At 39.6% G+C, this 20,649-nt stretch overlaps 1 protein-coding gene across 4 annotated transcripts in view; it reads left to right on the top strand.

Moving 5' to 3' along the window:
• The first annotated feature begins 464 nt into the window (after positions 1 to 464).
• The window catches only part of SREK1 (splicing regulatory glutamic acid and lysine rich protein 1), a 39,772-nt gene continuing 19,587 nt past the window's right edge, over positions 465 to 20,649 (top strand). Inside the window, exons 1-2 of one of the 4 annotated variants that reach the window (XM_049796551.1) lie at positions 465 to 744; positions 13,673 to 13,806. In XM_049796551.1, coding sequence (XP_049652508.1) covers positions 584 to 744; positions 13,673 to 13,806 — 295 coding nt within the window. In that variant the 5' untranslated portion in view covers positions 465 to 583. Of the gene's footprint in view, positions 745 to 13,672; positions 13,807 to 16,580; positions 19,556 to 20,649 lie in introns of those variants that run through there. The other 3 variants (XM_049796553.1, XM_049796552.1, XM_049796554.1) reach the window with 3 other exon arrangements.

The raw sequence follows: 20,649 nt of genomic DNA, 5'->3' as shown, positions 1-20,649 counted from the left end.
GACTCCCCTCTACCCCGGGCGCCAGCCGGGAACCCTCCCGCTTCGCTGACGGAGAAGGAAAGCCGTTGCCCGCCCCCCCCCCCCCCGGCTCGCGCCGCCCGTCGCGCGGGGGCCCCTCACAGCCGCCGGGTGCGGGTGGCCTGTGCGTGAAGGGAGGGCGGGAGGGCGGGGGAGCGGGACACGCGGCCGCTAACGGCCCGGCCGCGCGCACCGCCCCACGCCCCTTTCTAGGCGGGGCCGAGGCCCGGCGCCGGTCCCGCCCCCGGCCCGGCCGGCTCTTCAGGAAGCGAGGGGCGAGGGTCTTCTCCTCGCGGCCTAGCTGGGAGCGCGGCCGCCGGAGGCCGGCCTGCGCGGGGCGCGGTCGCTCGCTCGCTCCCTCCCTCCCTCCCCCGGGAGCCCCAGTCGGCAGGGGCCGAACAGCTGCCCGCCCAGAAACTCCTCCAGGGAGCAGTCGAGTCCGCCGCTAGAGCGGCCGCGCGCTAGGACGCTCTGGCAGGCGCCGCGCGCTCCTCTCCGTCGTCGGGCCCGCCTCTCCCGCTGCGTGCGGCACCGCTGCGAGGGCAGCGGTCGTGCAGGCTCCGCCATGATGAACAGCGGAGGGATCGGGGTGCCGCTGGGCTTCCCCTTGGGCCCCACGTCCGTCATCCAGGTCACGAACCTCTCCTCGGCAGTGACCAGTGAGCAGATGCGGACTCTCTTCGGCTTCCTGGGAGATATCGAGGAGCTGCGCCTCTATCCCCCGGAGTAAGTGGGGCCTGCGCCCACCTCCCGAGGGATAGAGACTTGGGAGGAGGAAGAGGCCTAGAGGGGCCGGGAGGGTGGAGGGGAGGGGAGGGAAGGGAAGAGGCAGAGGGCCCCTCCCGCCATCTTGAGTGCGGGCAGCAGAGCCTCGCGCACGGGGGTCACGTGGTCGCACCCCTTTGTATGGCTGGAGCGGTTAGGGAGAGGCGCTTCGCCCGGCCTTAAGATGGCGGCCCCGGCCCGGAGGAGGGGAGCAGCCGCGGCGTCTCCGGAGCGGTGGGGTTTGTGTTCTCGTGGCGGCGGCTAGGGCTGCGGCCGCCCGCTGGGGGTGCCGGCACTGAGTCGCAGCCAGAGGCCCGGCGAGAAGCGTGCTTGCAGGCTGCCCCGCAGCGCTCCGCCGGCGCAGGTCGCTGCCCCTCCCCCCCCCTTCCTGAAAACCCCCTTTCTGTGGCCCACCTTTCTCTTCGCTCGGATTGAGCGGAGGGGTGTCGAGCGATATAGCCGCAGGCCCGGCCCTCCCCCGGCTCGCTGCCAGGCCGCGCTGCTTGGGCGCTGCGTGCCGGCGGGACCAACTCTTTTTTTTTTTTCTTCTTCTTCTCCCCCCTCCCCCCCCGTTGGAAGGGCTCTCGGCTCTTTCCTCTCTCGGTTTTCCGAGAAAGGGCCGCTCTAACACAAGCCAAAACAGCTGTTCACAGAGGGACGGAACCTGCCCTGCCTTGTGCTCAGAAATGCCCCTGATAAGGCGCGTGCAGTAAATGAAAGTCAATAACGGACATAGATTGTTTCTCTAAATTGTAGCTGTTCTCATGATGTCGGTTGCATGCGAGGGATGCACTCAGATGGGAAACGCTGAGGTTCACAAAATAACAATATTGTTCCTCCCAGGCAGGGGAAGAAAAGAAATACCTATTTATTAACGCATCTGTTGTAGTAGGAAGTGAATGACAGACATGTCCTCTCAAACCACGTATCTTTTTTTCCTTACAAAAATTAAATAGGAATAGCAGAAACAGGAGGGAGTCATTGATGTCCAGATGCTTCAATTTTAATGCAAAGAAGATGTTCGGGCAAATAAAATTTCGATTTTTAAAACTAAATAGCAAAAAAGTTGGCATTTACCCATTTTTATATGTCACATCTGGGTAGGTTTGAATAAGGACCACTTAGAAAATTAAATATGATTTCATATGTATATAAAGTGTATGTAATAGGCATCCATTCATGTGCAGTTATGCTTAGAACAGCCTTACTGAGTCTTAAATGCTCTTTAACAGATTTATGATGATTTTTATACAATTTTCTAGGGTTTTACTTTGAACTTGTTCAACACTTGCTTCTTAATATACTTGAGTTTTCTCCTGACTGCATATATTTTTTTTTATAGCTGTTGCTCTTATTTTTCACTGTTATATGACAGATTTTAAGGCAAATAGATACTTTCTTGACATTCATATGCAAGTAATGTTTGTGCCTATGTATCAGATTTTGCCAGTGTATATATACACATAAAATACTATAATCCAGTACCATGGTAGGGTTTGACTAGGAGATGTCATGGTTATAATGCTGTAAACATCAGTTTTACATGATTAATTTTGTTTTCAGAGATAGGATGTGGGACTGTGATTACTTATTTTACTCTTGGTTTTGTTTACAGTTTTTATGCATAACTTTTAGAAATACAGATTTCCTGAGTAATAGTTACGGACATTTGACCTGACTTTCAAATTATTACCTTGGAAAAAAATTAAGTATTTACTCTAATGCCCTTTCTTGTGAAATGAAAAAAGATGTGCCTCCTACTGACTCTCTCTGATAAATTCAGAAAACGGTGTTTCACTGATGAGTGCATGGGAAGCAAAGGTGCCCCAAGCAAAAAGTTGTTGTAATAGATGTTTGCAATTTGTTAAAATTATTTTCTGCTGCTGTTTTTTTCCTTAAGTATTTAAGGATTTAAGGCCTAGATTTTTTTAAGATCAATTCTTTCCATTTAGAAAGTTTCTTTTTTGATTGATTTTTTACATTAGAATCAACATGAGACAAAAAATCATGTCATCTCAGTCTTAGCTTTAAAACCAGCTCTGTAACAAATCCAAACTTCCAATGTATTCTAGAGGATGATTTTTTTTTACCTTCATGGAACAGGGGAAGCTCACTTTTTAGTCTGTTTTCTAGATGAAAAACATAATTCAGTAAGTTGAATTAGTGAACTACAGGTCTCATGGATGTTGAATACTGAATGACAAATATTAATATGCTCTTTTTAATTTATTTCATGCTGAGGGATAAGAGAAAGGTGACATAGTAGCTTTCAGTCATCTGAGAGTATTTGTGCTAGCTAAGTTAAGTAAAAGCTTTCACTGAGATTGGAACCCCATTTGCTAGCCTTTCTACAGAAATACATAGTTAAAGAAATAAAGCCAACAATTCTTGTTTCAGGAATAATCTGTGATGTAATATTAAAAGACTATTATCCTAACTTTTTTAATAGATTAAGCAATGAGTTGGAATAAAGTTACATGTTGCATTGTGTAGAATTGGAACCTGTTTTCTCTCTGTCCTGGTTTCAGCTGGGATAGAGTTAATTGTCTTCCTAGTAGCTGGTATAGTGCTATGTTTTTGAGTTAGGTATGAGAAGAATGTTGATAACACACCAGATGTTTTCAGTTGTTGCTAAGTAATGTTTAAAGTCAAGGATTTTTCAACTTCTCATGCCCAGCCAGCAAGAAGGCTGGAGGGGCACAAAAAGTTGGGAGGGGACACAGCCAGGGCAGCTGAGCCAAACTGGCCAAAGGGGTAGTCCATAACATGTGACTGTCATGTCTAGTATATCAACCGGAGGGAGTGGGGGTGGGAGGATTGCCGCTCGGGGACTAACTGGGCATTGGTTGCAATTGCATTGTGCATCACTTTTATATTCCAATCCTTTCATTATTATTGTTGTCATTTTATTAGTGTTATTATTAGTTTCTTCCTTTCTGTCCTATTAAACTGTTCTTATCTCAACCCACAGGTTTTACTTTGTTTTTCGCGATTCCCTCCTCCATCCCACTGGGTTGGGGGGAAGTGAGTGAGTGGCTGCATGGTGCTTGGTTGCTGGCTGGGGTTAAACCAGGACGCTCTCTAATTCTGTATTGCAAATATTCATCTTACACACAAAATATTTTTGCTTAGTCAAGCATGAGTTTGCAGAGCAGAGTGAAGTTGTGTTCTCTTCTGTATGCATCATTTAAGGTATATTAAAAAAAGGGCATTCATGTTAAGGAATTTACTGTAATATTTGTAATCCCATTGCCTTTGCTGGACATGTTTATTTCTAATGGATGTGAACTCCCAGTTCTGTTGGTAATGCACATCAATAAACAGAATATATAGATAGATGTATGTATATGTACTTGCATACACACACTTTATAAAGCTCCCTTTTCGCTATGATCTTTCCAATTGAAAGTATAAATTATCCCTCACCTCTTCCAAGTCAGCCCTGTCAGCCTTCTACTTGCTCCCTTAATCTCTGTCCTGATCCAATGTTGGGGAAGGTTTCAATATGATTCCAAGAGCGAGATTAAGACACAAATGAGGTCAAATGCCGTATACGCAAAAGAGCTTTTTTTATCAAAAGTATAAAATAGTAGCGATAGGATAGAATGGAGGAAAAGGCAGAAATCAAGCAAGCAGTCAGGATAGAGTTGCAAGGATAGTCACCACCGTGGATCCAGTGGTGTCCCTTTGGTCCTCAGTCTTCAATTCTTCGGTGGTGGGTGCACACCGCGGCTTGTCTACACGATTTTTTTAATAGGGCGTATTTTGATGAGGTATGCACAGGTGTATTGTTCATGCAGCATGTGAACAGTGCATGAACATTTCATCTGTCACGCAACCTTCGTGTGATAAACACCAGAAACCAGTATCTTACCTCAAAGACTACAGTTCCCATGAGAATGGTAGCCTCTGTTTCCTCTCCTGGATGCCTCAGTGGCCTAGTAATCCTCCTTACAGACAGAGGAATGTCCTGCTTAGGCAGGCTATCCCAGAAACAAAAGGCTCGAGATAAGCAGTTCACAGTTCTTGAGATGAACGGCTTGAGATGACAGTCCAGTCTCTCATGCCTAACAATCTTTGAGACAAACAGCTCAAGGTAACAATTCAGTCTCTCACAATCTCCTGAAGTCTAATCCATAAAATCTGATTGTATTAAATACTCAATTATTTTTTTTTAAATAACAAAGCTACTTTTTTAATTGAAAGGAAATAGAATATCTCTAGTTGGAAGGGACCCATAAGGATCATTGAGTTCAACTCCCTGCTTCTCGCAGGACTACCTAAACTAAAGTATATGACTAGGAGCATTGTCCAGATGCTCCTTGAACTCAATGACAGCCTTGGTGCTGTGATCACTTCCCTGGGGAGGCTGTTCCAGTGACAAACCACCCTCTCCGTGAAGAACCGTTTCCTGAAGTCCCATCTGAACTTCCCCTGACACAGCTTCATTCCATCTCCTTGTGTGCTATCGCTCGTCACCAGAGAGAGGAGATCAGCACCTCTCTGCTGCCTCCATCCCACTGGGTTGGGGGGAAGTGAGTGAGTGGCTGCATGGTGCTTGGTTGCTGGCTGGGGTTAAACCAGGACGCTCTCTAATTCTGTATTGCAAATATTCATCTTACACACAAAATATTTTTGCTTAGTCAAGCATGAGTTTGCAGAGCAGAGTGAAGTTGTGTTCTCTTCTGTATGCATCATTTAAGGTATATTAAAAAAAGGGCATTCATGTTAAGGAATTTACTGTAATATTTGTAATCCCATTGCCTTTGCTGGACATGTTTATTTCTAATGGATGTGAACTCCCAGTTCTGTTGGTAATGCACATCAATAAACAGAATATATAGATAGATGTATGTATATGTACTTGCATACACACACTTTATAAAGCTCCCTTTTCGCTATGATCTTTCCAATTGAAAGTATAAATTATCCCTCACCTCTTCCAAGTCAGCCCTGTCAGCCTTCTACTTGCTCCCTTAATCTCTGTCCTGATCCAATGTTGGGGAAGGTTTCAATATGATTCCAAGAGCGAGATTAAGACACAAATGAGGTCAAATGCCGTATACGCAAAAGAGCTTTTTTTATCAAAAGTATAAAATAGTAGCGATAGGATAGAATGGAGGAAAAGGCAGAAATCAAGCAAGCAGTCAGGATAGAGTTGCAAGGATAGTCACCACCGTGGATCCAGCGGTGTCCCTTTGGTCCTCAGTCTTCAATTCTTCGGTGGTGGGTGCACACCGCGGCTTGTCTACACGATTTTTTTAATAGGGCGTATTTTGATGAGGTATGCACAGGTGTATTGTTCATGCAGCATGTGAACAGTGCATGAACATTTCATCTGTCACGCAACCTTCGTGTGATAAACACCAGAAACCAGTATCTTACCTCAAAGACTACAGTTCCCATGAGAATGGTAGCCTCTGTTTCCTCTCCTGGATGCCTCAGTGGCCTAGTAATCCTCCTTACAGACAGAGGAATGTCCTGCTTAGGCAGGCTATCCCAGAAACAAAAGGCTCGAGATAAGCAGTTCACAGTTCTTGAGATGAACGGCTTGAGATGACAGTCCAGTCTCTCACGCCTAACAATCTTTGAGACAAACAGCTCAAGGTAACAATTCAGTCTCTCACAATCTCCTGAAGTCTAATCCATAAAATCTGATTGTATTAAATACTCAATTATTTTTTTTTAAATAACAAAGCTACTTTTTTAATTGAAAGGAAATAGAATATCTCTAGTTGGAAGGGACCCATAAGGATCATTGAGTTCAACTCCCTGCTTCTCGCAGGACTACCTAAACTAAAGTATATGACTAGGAGCATTGTCCAGATGCTCCTTGAACTCAATGACAGCCTTGGTGCTGTGATCACTTCCCTGGGGAGGCTGTTCCAGTGACAAACCACCCTCTCCGTGAAGAACCGTTTCCTGAAGTCCCATCTGAACTTCCCCTGACACAGCTTCATTCCATCTCCTTGTGTGCTATCGCTCGTCACCAGAGAGAGGAGATCAGCACCTCTCTGCTGCCTCCCTTGAGGAAAGCCGTAGGCTGCAGTGGGGTCACCCCTCAGCCTTCTCTTCTCCAAGATTAACAAGACAAGTGACCACAGCTACTCCTCCCAAGTCTCACCCTTGAGACTTTTCACCATCTTGGTCACCCTCCTCTAGACACACTCTTACGAGTTTGATGTCCTTCTTATACTGAGGCACCCAAAACTGCACACAGTACTCAAGGTGGGGCCACACCAATGCAGTGGGACAATCGCCTCCCTCGACCAGCTAGCTGTGCTGTGCTCGATGCATCACAGGACACAGTTGGTCCTTTTGGCTGCCGGGGCACACTGGTGACTCATGTTCAACTTGCCATCAACCCAAACCCCCACATCTTTTTCTGCAGGGCTGCTCTCCAGGCTCTCATCCCCCAGTTTATACATATAACCAGGATTATCCCACCCCAAGTAGAGAATCCGGTGCTTGCTGTTGTCAGATTTCACACGGCTGGTGATTGCCCAGCTCTCTAGTCTGTCCAGATCTCTCTGTAAGGCCTGTCTACCCTTGAGGGAGTCCACAGCTCCTCCTAGTTTAGTATCATCCGCAAACTTACTTAATGTACATTCGATGTCTGCATCCGGCTCTTTCAGCACCCATGGGGCCCTATAGGTTTATGCGCATCCCAGTGGAGCAGCAAATCTTGGAACAGGTCTCATTCTGGTATTCATGCATTAACTTGGTCAAGGACATGGACCATTTTGGAGCATTGCTCTTGACAATTTAATCTCTTTTTGAAATATTTTTTACAATTCTTGGAAGATGCAGCTTTGCATGTTAGCTTTGGATTTTTTTTCCTAATTCTTTGATACTTTGATGTGTCAGAGAAATCCTAAAGGACTGTGGGAGTGGTGAATTCGATCAGGTGATCATTTCCACCTTATATCAAATTCCTTTGATAGCACTGTTCCACTCTAATTCATTGTGCAACATTCTGCCGCTGACTTAATGAAAAAAGAAGATTTTTACTTACTAGGGAGTGAGGATGATGTCTCTGGCACCTATAGGTTTTGTGCTTCAATGATTGTAGAGCAAAGTACAGGGCTATGGTTGTCTGAACTAACATTATTAGAAGAATTCATTTTTACCCATTTTCTACATTTTTCCTGTCATTAACATGTACCTTGGTTTTATAGGATGCAGCAGAGAACTTCCTTAAAAAATTTAAATGCAATCTCAATTGCTGAATATAATTGCTTCCAGATTATATTAAATAGAAAGCTTGTTAGAGTAGTTTACTTAAAGTTCTTCTGAGCTTGCAGAATATGGAGAGGAAGAGAGAAACCACCTCAGTTTTTTCATGCATTAAATAAAATGCAGGCTCTTTCAGATGACTCTTTCAGACAACAATATTCCCAGCAACCTTCCTGAATACAGTGACTTTTCCCAGCAATTAATCTCTTAAGACTGTGGTTTTAAAGTATCAGTTTCTGTTAGGATCCTTTATTTTATATCTCAAATTGATTGGGAGGACTTTTTTCTTATGAATGTTGAGTTAAATCATGCTATGCTTTTTGGTAGTTTGTCACTTCATGTTTTATCTTCATTAATAAAAGCCCTTCAGTTTCTTCAGTCACTGCTGATCAGACATCCCTTTAAGAAGTATGAATTTTATACCTGCTATGTTCCTGAAAGGCTAGTTCTCTGTGGGGAAGTTTCTGTCTTGTATATTAGAGGCTTTCATACCTTATGCGGATGGCAGTAAATGCTACTTCTTTATTACTGTTATGTTCCTGTGTGAGCTGCCTATGTGAGCTGCGAGTAGTCCACCTTCAGAATTAGTGCTAAGGGCATTGGAAACTCTTGGCACTGAAGACATTAGTTTCCATTTGATCATCATCCCAATTTTAGCTACTTGCCAGTGAGGCTTCATTGGCACTGGAAGCAATATTTCTTTTAATTGAAAAACCATTAATATGAATCATAGGTCAGTGGGTCAGAGATGCTTGTTACTGGTTGCTGTTGTTTGTATTTACTTATTTTCTTACAAGAAAATCTCAAATTTGATTTGATTGTGCAACTATATACTGTTCTGCTCTCTGGAATGCTTTCCATCAAAACTTTAATATAAAAAATGAAAGGACCTGTTTGTGGACCTTGAACAACATCAGTAAACAAGTGTAATTTATGTGGAGGTGGGAAAAGGGTTGTTTTTTTTTTAATTCACTCATTTCACTCTTAATTTGTATTTGATTATCAGATCTTAGAGACCAGCAGAGTTTGTCTTTTATCACGCTGCATCTGTCTGCTGTATTGGTTTAACGCTGTTGGTCACTAGCGTCAAAAATTTGCACAAGAAACTTAGACTTCATGAGACTTTTTTAACCCTTTCCTTCTAAGACTTGTCTCTTAAAGACTGCCACAGGTGGCTTTCAATGCTGAAAGACCCCTTTTATTCCACTTCTTTACCAAGCCTTTTAGTCATCTCTTATTCTCTGTCCCATAAACAGAGCTTTAACCTTGAGAAGAAGAATATTCAGAGACCTTTTGAGAATTAGGTCGGAGTTTTTTCAACCAACTTTATATGAAGGATGCTCAGAAATGAAAGTAAGGGGTGATTGTAAAATCCTTTCAGAAAACATGATTTATATGTTGTTTGGTTTCTTAATTTACTTGTACGTGTAGTACTTTCCCTTTTGCTTATATCTTGTGAAAAGCAGGATGACTGAATGGCAGGTGTCTAATTTTACCTAATGAGTTCTGTTTTTTTCCTGAAGCTAAAGACCTAAATATTGTAAAGAAAAGTTATAGGTGTATATGAAAATGACTTGGAAAATCATGGTTAGATAGGATGAAAAAGTCAACAAGAACAGAAAATAATATAACAACCACAGCCCGTGTAAGCAAATTAGTTTATGTACTAAGAGTTGTTACTACACAAGGGCCTCCATGTGGATTTGCCACTTCTGTGTAGAAGACAGTGGCTTTAGTGGGGCTTTGCTGTCAGCTACAGTGGTATTTTGTCACCAAGTCTGAGGAAAAACTCCTGAAGTTTTGAATACCTGAGCATGGTCCTGATTTGGTTACAGATCTGAATTCCCATATTGGGACTGGAGAATTGCTGTCACTGTTTAACAAGAGCTCCTCAGTTTGCCATTTGCAAAACTTGCAGTGCTTACTGAGATTTCTTAAGTGGGAGTACACAGAGGCCATTAGCAAGGTAGGAAGGAGGCTTTCTGCAAGCCTGCACATGCAAAAGGTCTCTGAGAAACCACGCCTGTGTGATGATGCCAACATTTGAGTGTACAAGAGCATGAGAGAGTATACTGTGTTCCCTGCTCTGTCGAATATTCCCTGAAACTTGTCTCTTTGTTGTGTGTTGCTTTTAACAGCCTGAAGTTACTTACATTTAAATTTGCAAAATGCATTGTTCAAGAAGGTATTGGTATCTTTCTGTTGGCTGTTTAAAGAGACTTTTGTGAGAAGATGTAGTATGGCTTCTTTTTCTCACAGTTCTGAACAAGACTGAGACCAGTTTTTATAGATCATTTTCAGTTTGCAGTACAGTTGAAATCTAAAGCTGGTTTGCAGGCTGTGACAGGTCTTTTGCCTTGGGTATATACTCCAGTAGGCCAACCACTCATACAGCTTAGAGTTGGTTTTCATCTTACTAGGAGATCAGTGATGTTTGTAATCGGATTCTTAGTCCCAGTCATGCTTTTGTGTTACGCTTGTTGCCCAGTTGAAGTCTGTGTTTCAGAGAAGCCTTCAAAATTACATTTGTAGTGATAAGCCTTCAAATATGGCTGTAAGAGGATTTTTGAACAGTTAAATATTGAAAAGCTTCATTGAGCAATTGCTGGATTTTTGTAGAATGAGTTGTTTGAAAGCAGGGAGGCATAAACTGTCTCCATTAGGTGTCAAAAGCCCCACTGGGTAATACTGTTGCTTCTGGATTATATGGAGTGGTCTTGGAGGCTAGAACACACAAGTGTTTCTTAGACATTAACATCCTGCAGTGACTGCAGTATAGATGAGGCCTTTGAGATATAACACACAGAGCCTTATATAAATGTGATCTGCACAATTATTCCATAACATCTTATTTTGATAAGTTATAATTTCTGTTGTCTCCTCCACCACCACCACCCTGAGAAAATCTGCACCCTTAGAGGAATGTTAATATTTTGTAGCCTTTAATTTGATTTTTCACTGTAGCTTTCTGAATGTGTAATTTTTATGAAATATTTTTGGTTGGTTGTTATTCTGTTGGGAGATGGATGTTACTGTCTCCCTATAAAGGAAGACAAAAATGGCAGAAATGTCTGAATACTATTTAGATACTTACTTCCTTTTTGAGTTTTCTTGCTTTCCTAAAGAAACTGGATTATAGTGACTTTGTATCAGAGACGTGGGAGTAGCTTTTTTGCATCGGTGCTTTGTAACCCTAGGAAGAAGATGACTCTTATCTCAATTCTGCCTCAGAAAAGGTTAGCAGAAAAAAATGGAACAAAAGGAATTGAAACAGAATAGGACTTTTCTGTTCTAAGAAAGACTTCTTAAGAAGCCTGCTGGGGAGGCTTAGGAGGCCCACTTTGTAAAAGGAGAGGACTCAATCACTGTGAAACATTTTAGAATTTTAGATCTTTTGGATCTTGATCATCTCCCGTGATGTAGGTGCAGCATAGATATGTTTTCAGCAGAGGTGGTCTCCTTATAGAGAATTTCTGCTCTGTAACGTTCAGAAAACACTTTGAACCAAGACTTCTTTTTAGAGCCTCATTTGCAGCAGTGTTCTGACGTTAATATTTTCTAACATACTTTTCACATAGCTTTTGTGATTGAAATCCAGGAAATACAGGGGGGAGAATATTATAAAAATACACTTGTCAGAGCTGGCTCTATAGGTGTTGAAATTTATAAGGATTATTTATGGGGCCTGGAATTGCAGGGACCAGAATTATGTTCTTGAGTTAGCAATGAAAACATTAAAGGAAAAAAACCAGGAGATATTAGAAGTCTTCAGTGGTCTGGACCACAGAATCTTCAGTGAAGGCCTCAGCCATTCGGGTTGTAACACTGGCACGTGTATTTAAAAACAAACCAACCCCAAACAACAACAACAAAATAACCAAAACACCCTGTCCTCCCACCAAACCCCCCAGACCACCTCCTACCTTCCCCCCCCCCCCCCCCCCAACCAAACCAGAACAACCAAAAAAACCCTGTGGCCGTACAAAACAAACAAACAAACAAAAAAATCCTTGCAGTGAGCGAAGTCTGGCTCTTCAGAATATGTAAGATTAAAAGTTGTATGCAAACATTTCTGCTGAGTAATGAGAAAGTCATAGCTCTTTGTCACCTCTGATGTTGGAAACTGTTCTGAACCAAGACCTTACAGAAGGGTCGGAGGCCATTCTATATAATTATTTCCTTCCTGAATGTGGAAACTTGGAACTGTAAAAACAGTGGCCACTACAAGCAAAACAAATGGGCAGAAGAAATGTAGTCATCTTGCAGTATTTTTCTAAATTGTTTAAGGTTGACTTTCATATTTATGTCTCTCCCACTCCCTGTTTATTTTTCCCTTCTCAGTATATCTGTTTACACAGAATTTTCCATCATAAGTGTTTCTGAATGCCATTTTGAAGTTGGATGGCTCTCTAGATATTCTACCTAAATGTTGCCTTTCTGGTAACCAGAAACATACTAGTCTGCCTGCATCAGACTAAGTTCTTTGTTCATTTGTGCAAATAATATGATGAAACAATGTGTCTAAAACTTCTGAGCTTGTCTTTAAATACTGTTGTCTAATTAATTCCATACAACTACTTTGGGAGTACCTGCTTGGAATTTGAGGGCCTACAAGATGACTTGAGCTAAACTTGAACTGCTTCTGGCACTTCCAGAAAGTTGACAAGTGTTTCTGTTTCAGTTGAGGTAGGGTCAGGATGAAATGGTTTATGCAGCATATTTTCCATGAATTACTGCTTTGCTAGAAGACAGATGGTCTTTTCAAATGGAAATTGCTGATGTTCCAGCAATATCCTATTGCATTCTCTCTTTGAAGATTTCACCTGTACTTCCTTCATATGAAGAAGCAAGCTGCTTGTATAAAGGTTGCAAACCTTGACTGGTGAATACGTTTATTAAAGCAAACTTCTTTGGTTTTGATTAAGATTACAAAGTTTACATCTTGTGCTTTCTGACATCTCTGTTGGTATACTTTCTAATGGAAAAGCAAATTACAAATTTTCTTCCTTCTTCTAGCCGAATAGTGAATTCCTCCTACCTCCTCCAGCGTTATCCCATACTACACTATGCCAAACTAAGGCAGATGATAAAAAGGATTTTTGTTACATTACTGAACTAAAACCTAACATTTGAAAAAACTCTTTGAGAACTGCTTTTGTCTTTATAAGAATTAGTGAAACTGCTTTCATGAAGACCTAAGAAAGAGTATCGGTTATTATGGGCTAGTATCTGAAGTATCCACTGCAAAATGACTGGGCTTGTTGTTTGACTTTCCTAAATGAGGATTAATTGGAGGAAAAACCCCCCAACTATAAATTATTTACTTGACGAATATGTCAAGTAAATATGGTACTTGAAATAGTAATTTGGAATGTATTGGTCAGTGTTGTTTACTAAGATTATAAAATAAAAATAGCCTTGTTAATTTGGGATTTTTGCTTCTTTAAGTTTCTATTTAAAAGGAGGAGGTGCTATGCTATGCCTTTTTCAGTGACATAGTAAGTAGGCAACTTAGTAAATTTCTACAGGCTCACCTTTTGGCTAACTTTTCCAGGAAGTCTAAACCCAATTTTTTTATTAAGGAGTAATAGTTAAAAATATGTGCATACAATTATTTAATGTGACTAATCGTTTTTTTCCTTTTATCTTGCAGCAATGCACCTCTTGCTTTTTCCTCCAAAGTATGTTATATTAAGTTTCGTGAAGCATCGAGTGTTGGTGTGGCCCAGCATCTAACTAACACGGTTTTTATTGACAGAGCTTTGATAGTTGTGCCCTGCGCAGAAGGTTGGTATTTTAGACGTTATTCTGTAATGTTGGTCTTTGTCATGTCTGCTAATTGTTTTAAGCTTTCCATGTAAGGAGGTCGTGCTCTGTTGTTATTTTATTTTATTTTATTTTATTGCTTTTTGAAAAAAAGTTTTGAAACAAAATTGAAAATTGAATGAAGAAACCCAATTACATAGATTTAATTGAAATTCAGCAGCAAAGACAGTTGATTCAAATTATGATAATTCAGTTTTCCATAGTAACTACATATTTTGAGGGAAAACAAGGTAAAATAATTACCTTCAGTATGGTTTCTGTTGGCAAGCTTATTCTCACACAGAGTTCTCACTGAAGTCAATGGAGCACTGAAAAGATTAGACAATTTTCTGGCACTGATAGCACTGCAGTTTGGATCATATTGTATCACCTTTGGTGTGGTGGGTTTGTTGGATTTTGGAGGTTTGGTTGTTTGAGTTTTTTTAAGATACTGATTATTTTTCCTTTTTTTTTTTGACTGAATCCCAGTTTTGTCTTGTAGATGTGTGATATGTGCATCTGGCCATTTTTGATTAATCTAATCTAATACTTAGCATTCATGGTGATAATTACTGTTTGAATATAAATGTTTACCTGCTAGTTTAATAAAAAAAATTTCAATTTTCCTCTCTTGTTACTATGGAAAGTATTACTTTGTGTGCCATAAAAAGACTTCCTTATGTATGTTGGTACTTCTTTTTGGTTTTGGATACGTCTTTAAAAATGCAATGATCTGTACAGAATGCTTCCTGCTTAAAAGATTTTTAAAACTCTTAATATAAAATGTTTGGTGAATACTAAATTTACAAGTGTTCCCTTAACTAGCTTTGAGGCCATGCTTTTACAGAGGTGTTGAATACAAGGTAGTTTGTATTGTTAGTATAATATCCCAGATCTGAATACAGTTACGTGAAGCATGGCACTACAGTAGGCATATCGCTGGAGTTAGGCAGAGCCCCATTGACTTCATTGGGATCATTGTGGAATTGAGCATCTGCCTATGTGGTTCTGGACCTTTTGCCTCTTCGGAGTGGAAACATTCCAGCTGTGGAGTGAACCAAACTTCACTTTGAACATGGTAGCTGTTTTGCCATGAACAACAATATTTAGAGAAAGTCCAGAAATACGTCCTATTAACATAACTTTTCTAACTGCAAGAGTCAGGTTTTGGTTCAAAAAATACTGTTGACTTCTTGGAGTTTGTTAGCAGTGATCCTAGAGTACCAATTTTTAGCATGTTTGCCACACCATGATCTGGCTAGTATGAGATTAGTGGTGCTGTGGTAATGGTCTGGGAAGTTCCTAGCAAACTCTGACAAGTCTCCAATGTTTCTTAGACTGTATAAGTACTTTCACTAAGGGCTATATTGGCCTACAACATACTCCTTATTCTTGTAGTCTTCTTAATAGGGGCATATGGCACATATATTTGTCTTTTGTGAAGCCTAAGTTTTTAGTTGCTTTTATGCCTTGTTTTGGGGGTTTTTGGTTTTATTTTTTGAACTTGTTCTTAAACCGTGAAGAGGATATTGCTGTATCCACTTGAAGCTCTGCAAAGGCTAATGAGACCAGAGTCCCTGTTGAAAAACTGCCCCTACATAATTGACTACAAATTATTCAGGATGTTAGTTTTATGTTTCATTGAAAAGACCTTAACACTGGTTCAGTACTGCCAGAGAGGGAAGATTGCCGCCTAATGAATGAAGAACACTTCCTGGTGTTTTTCTTGTGATGAGATCACTGCCTGACGTGATATGGCAACAGGCAGGTAAAGCTACATTTTCCTGTGTCTCTTGATGGTAGACAATGAATTGATATGGCAACAGGCAGGTAAAGCTACATTTTCCTGTGTCTCTTGATGGTAGACAATGAATGGACGGAGAATAAAATCAAAGTTCTGACAAATCTTGTTCCAACCCCGTTTGTAGCTGACTTATTAGGCATTTCTGAGAAAATGTATTACAGAGAAGCTGTCACTGTTCAAAATCATTCTGGACCGCACAGAGATTTATACATAATTAAGTAAACAAGTGATTAGGTTGTGAGGTCAAATTTTTTTATGTCAAAATGCTGTTTCCATGTAACTTTCTAACAGAATCACTAATTTTAATTTATAAAGATGTGAATTTATATAGGTTTAACTTTTTGAGGAATTTATTGTGTGGAATAAGTATGGGTTTGGAGACCACAGCACAAGATTTTTGATTGACCGTGTATCATATGATGCATTGTTAATGGAGTCAGTGGAGTGTATCACAGGCTTTAAAAGTAGTAATGGCTATATTCTACTGGGAGGTAAAATTAAATCCGTGGCCAACGGTGCCAGTAATAAAACATTGCATGCGCCGAATTGAACATAGAGGAGAGGTAAAATGGAACTCTGAAAACTTGGTTTTGAAAAACAGAATAAAATCTGAAATTTGGAGTGTATTTAAACTGGTAAATCAAGGGAGTATGAGGAGGGAATCACTACACAATGAAAACAATGTTCATTTTGTGACATTTAATGAACAATTTAACAAAAATGTAATTGTAAATGAAGTAACATTATTAAGCTGTCAAAATACCACCTTTTTGTGTGTTGTATCGGAAGGTTTTTCTTTAAACATTATATTTTGAGAACACAAAGGTTGAAAAATAAACAAAGATGCCACCCTAATCATTCTAAATTTTATGTCCACATTATCTAGTAGATGGATTTTGACTATTAATTTGGTTTTGTATGTTTTCTCTGTGTGATATTTGTGCATTATTAGATGACTAGACTGGCCAAGGCAGACCTGTTACACTTGCCTGAGTTAGGCATTGTTTGCCATGCCACTAAACCTGCCGCCAAGTGAAACCTTCATGGGGGAAATGAGATCGAAGTCTGGCCTGCTGAAGATGGACGCCCTGTCTCTGTTTTTATTTTATTTTGCTTTCTTTCCTTTGTTTCTTTTATTTTTATTTTATTTTGTCCCTTTTTTTGTTTTGTTCTGTTAAATCTCTTTCCCTTGTACTTGTGAACTGGTATTTCAGTTCTGTAAAAATGGTGTTTTGTAAAGGGTTCACAGTGTTTCATTTTGAAGTTGACCTGAAGCTGCTTATGAATGGTGGATGGTATACAAAGAATTTAGAATGTGATTAATTTTTATGCTGTGAATTACAGATAAATTTGATTTGGAATATGTTTAAGCATCTAAATTCAACAGATGAGCACGTTGTGTCAGAAGACAGGAATAGTGAAAAATATATCTGTTTTAAGATACATTCTTTCATATGTTATGCTTTATGAGTTTATCTTGGAAAAGGGCAGTTGAAACTCTTCTGGAGAAATTAACTTTACAAAGTCAAGTCATGATCTTTCTCTGCTATTTTTCTCTTCTCAGCAGAGTAGTTTTATTTTAGGTTGCATGGTCTGTTTAAAAGAAGGCTTACTGTTTATGTCTAATAGAAGAAGAGTTTAAAATATTTCTGAAATTGAACTTTCATGAATATTGAATGTCATGAAATACTTGTTTGCTTCCAATGAAACCTTGCTCCAGTGAGGTCAGTGGCAGTAAGATTTCACCCTTTTTTTTTATAATTTTCAGAAAAAAACTGTTTACCACTCATAAGTACAAATGCAGCCTGAAGTTTTGGTTGGAATGTGTTATGTGAGGCACATTGTCTTTTAACACTGTTATTTGTGGGAAAATTGAATTAGTTCTCTGTGTGTGTGTGTATGTACGTGTATATTGCATTTGACATGCTCCAGTGGTAGTTATTTCAAGAAGAGTTTGGTTTTGGTTTTGGGTTTTTTGGGGGTTTTTTTTGTTCTTTTTTTTTTAAAAAAAAAAAAAGTGTTGTCTTGGTCATCTCACAATATCAAAACCCTGGCAGTTCATGCTGGAGTGATGGAGAAGGTTCTCATCCCTAAATGATGTTCCTTCTTCTTGTGAAACGGAAGCCCTGAAACAGAAGTGGTGGACCAGGTGGTGTGTCTAGTCCTCAGGCATTGCTCTTACAGCCAGCTGCATTGAGATCAATTTATTTCACTCTGGTAATGCACCAGGCTGTGCACTGAAGCTGGGAAGAGCTTTGCTTTGTGATCTGTTGGATTTAGCTGTGGCAGTTGAGGTAATTGCCAGGAGGTGTAATCTCTTTAATCACTGCTGCTAAATCCAGTAAGAATCATGAACTGGATCACACAAATTATTTTATTTGTAAGTGCACATTTTCCATTGATTTAAAACAGAAGGAAAGTAACAATTCCTTTAATTATGTTTATAGAGTAGGTGTCAACTGTAAGTATTTTTAAAACAAGGAAACTTACTTATTGCAGAAGCCATTTTGGGGGGAAGGATTAACGATGTAGTTTCAGTACAAAGAGCAGGAAATTAATGTCTTCTGAGCACTTGAAGGGGAATGAAAATAGTGTGATCAGTACTTGCTTAGTGCAGATACTTTGGTTCAGCATTTATCAAAATGGATTCTGGTATGGACTAGGTTGACTGTGGCTCTTAAGCACTTCAGTGATACAAAAAAGTAACAATCATAACTGATACTTAGGACAACTGTACATTTCCTAAGAAGCATAAGGTCTCTCTAGGCAATGCAGAGCTAATCCACATCTGCTTCCAGATTCCTTTGCAAAGTGAAGAATCAATCAGTAAATTATCATAGAATCTGTAATTTACGAAACACAAGAGCTTCTAAGAAGTCTTTCTAAGGAGGTAGTATAGATGTGGCATATTTATTTTGTTTCCCTCATTAGAAAATAAATATCTTTACCTCATTTCCATTCAACTTTTAAATACCATGATTTTAAAAAACGAAACAGTTAAACTAAAGTGTCTTTTTGTTGTGTCATAACCCACATATTTTGTTGTATCTTTATGGGCTTGTATTCCTTTTGTAATTAAATTCATGGAGATAAAACTCCAAAACTTAAAGCCTGTAACTCGTGAAGTTATTTGGCCTCACGTATTAATTTGTTTTTCAGAACCATCTAAAGAACAGGGAAGTAAATTTGCAAGATATTTCAGGTTTTCATTTTTTTTTACCCACCATGGTTTGTTTGCTATAGAATTGTTAAAACATTTGACCTGGTCTTAAAAACTGGACATGGATCCTTTGAAAAGACAGTGTCTTTGAACATACAGGCAAATTTTCAGGGATCTGTCTGTAGAGATCGACCCTTTCTCATTCTTGAATAAGATGAATAAATCTTTGTGGCATGGAACTGACCAACTAGATTTTGTATTTAAAATAAAATATTACATTGCTGAAGGACCAAGTATTCTGGAAATAATGCTGCTAACTTTACAATTTAGATATGCATGTTATTTATTCTTTGAACTGCTGTAACGGTGCTGCTTAACCGAAAGTGTTCGGTGGATTCCTTGAGCAACATTTGAGCAAATGAATAATTCCAATTATTTCAGCAAGATGACCCATATACTTAAAAATTTAGGCTTGTATTTAAGTACCTTTCTGAACTTGACTCATTGTCTGTTTAGTTATGTGCCTAACTGAGTTCCGGTTTAAAAGGTCTAAATGCCTAAGCATCTTTTGTCTGGTTAAGTCTATATTAAATTGAATGTATGTAAGCGCATACTTAAATTAGGCATATACTTATGTACATTACTGACCAAGGATCTAAATTAGAATGCAGACACACCACTTGAGGAGCCATTTCTGCCATTGGATTTACTTGAGCCATGTCTGTTGATCCTGTAGAAACCTGCATGAGTATCCAGTTAATTGCAAGGTACTAGCTGTTCAGGATAAGGTCTGGTTCATTAGTAATTTGAAAACTCTTAAGTATTTCAGTTTTCAGAAGAACTGGTACATAATTCTATGCCTAATTTGCACACACAGCTGCTGGAACTGTATAATTAAAAGCCCGTTAGTTAGCTACATATTAGGCAGGATGTGCAGCAAAGTACCTGATACTCATGAGCAGACAGGCAAATAAGTACACCTCAGGTACACATTGCATGCCTCACTTCAACGTGAGATCTGTAAAGAGTGCTGAACAGTGTGATGACGACTCAGATGCATGCCTGTTTTTTAAAAAGCCCTGGAAGTCATTATTGCACAGTTAATTCTTAAGTGCTAATAATTTTCCTATTTTTCTCCTTTAGATAGCAAAATCAAGTGGTTTGTTACATGTTAAGGAGCAAGGTGCCTCAAAATTTAACATAAATAAAATAAATGTAAATAGGAAGCATGAGGAAGAAAAGGGTACTGTTATTTTATCTTTTCTATTCAACCCATGCTACATATAAATTAAGTTTCATTTAGATTTATTTTGTCCTTTGGTCATATCCAACTGTAACCTATGCTTTGCTGCAGATCTGTAGAACAGGTGTGCAACACTTTTCTTTTTATTTTTTTTAAAGTAGTGTGTTTTCTGTGGGATCTATTGGAACTTGTATAGCTAAAACTGCACAGTGTTTTGAAACTTACCTCATGTTTTGCTTTTTGATAAGAATATTTTTATATTCATTTTTAAATCCTGAACTTAGGAGTTTTATAGTTAAAACACACACAGTTTGAATCAAAGCATTAAAAGCCATTGGCACGGAATTTGTGTATACCTTGAGTTTTAAAACTGTGTTTAAATAAAAGCATTTACTTTATTAAAGTGCATGGGGTAATACCAAAGGGCTCAGCTGGATAGCATGTATACAATTATGCCAGCAGTTTTGAATAGATCATAGATACCTAGTATAATTAAAACTTCTTTCAGTAGTTTTTCAGTTTAGCGTTTAATGTTTATAAGAGTTTAAATTCCTTTACATTTCAAATTAAATACTTAATGTTTAATTGTAATCATAATTTTTTAACTACTAAATCTTC

The sequence above is a fragment of the Accipiter gentilis genome, chromosome Z (assembly GCF_929443795.1).
Source record: "Accipiter gentilis chromosome Z, bAccGen1.1, whole genome shotgun sequence".
NCBI classification, from domain to species: domain Eukaryota; kingdom Metazoa; phylum Chordata; class Aves; order Accipitriformes; family Accipitridae; genus Astur; species Astur gentilis.
This window is presented reverse-complemented; position numbering and strand designations above follow the sequence as displayed.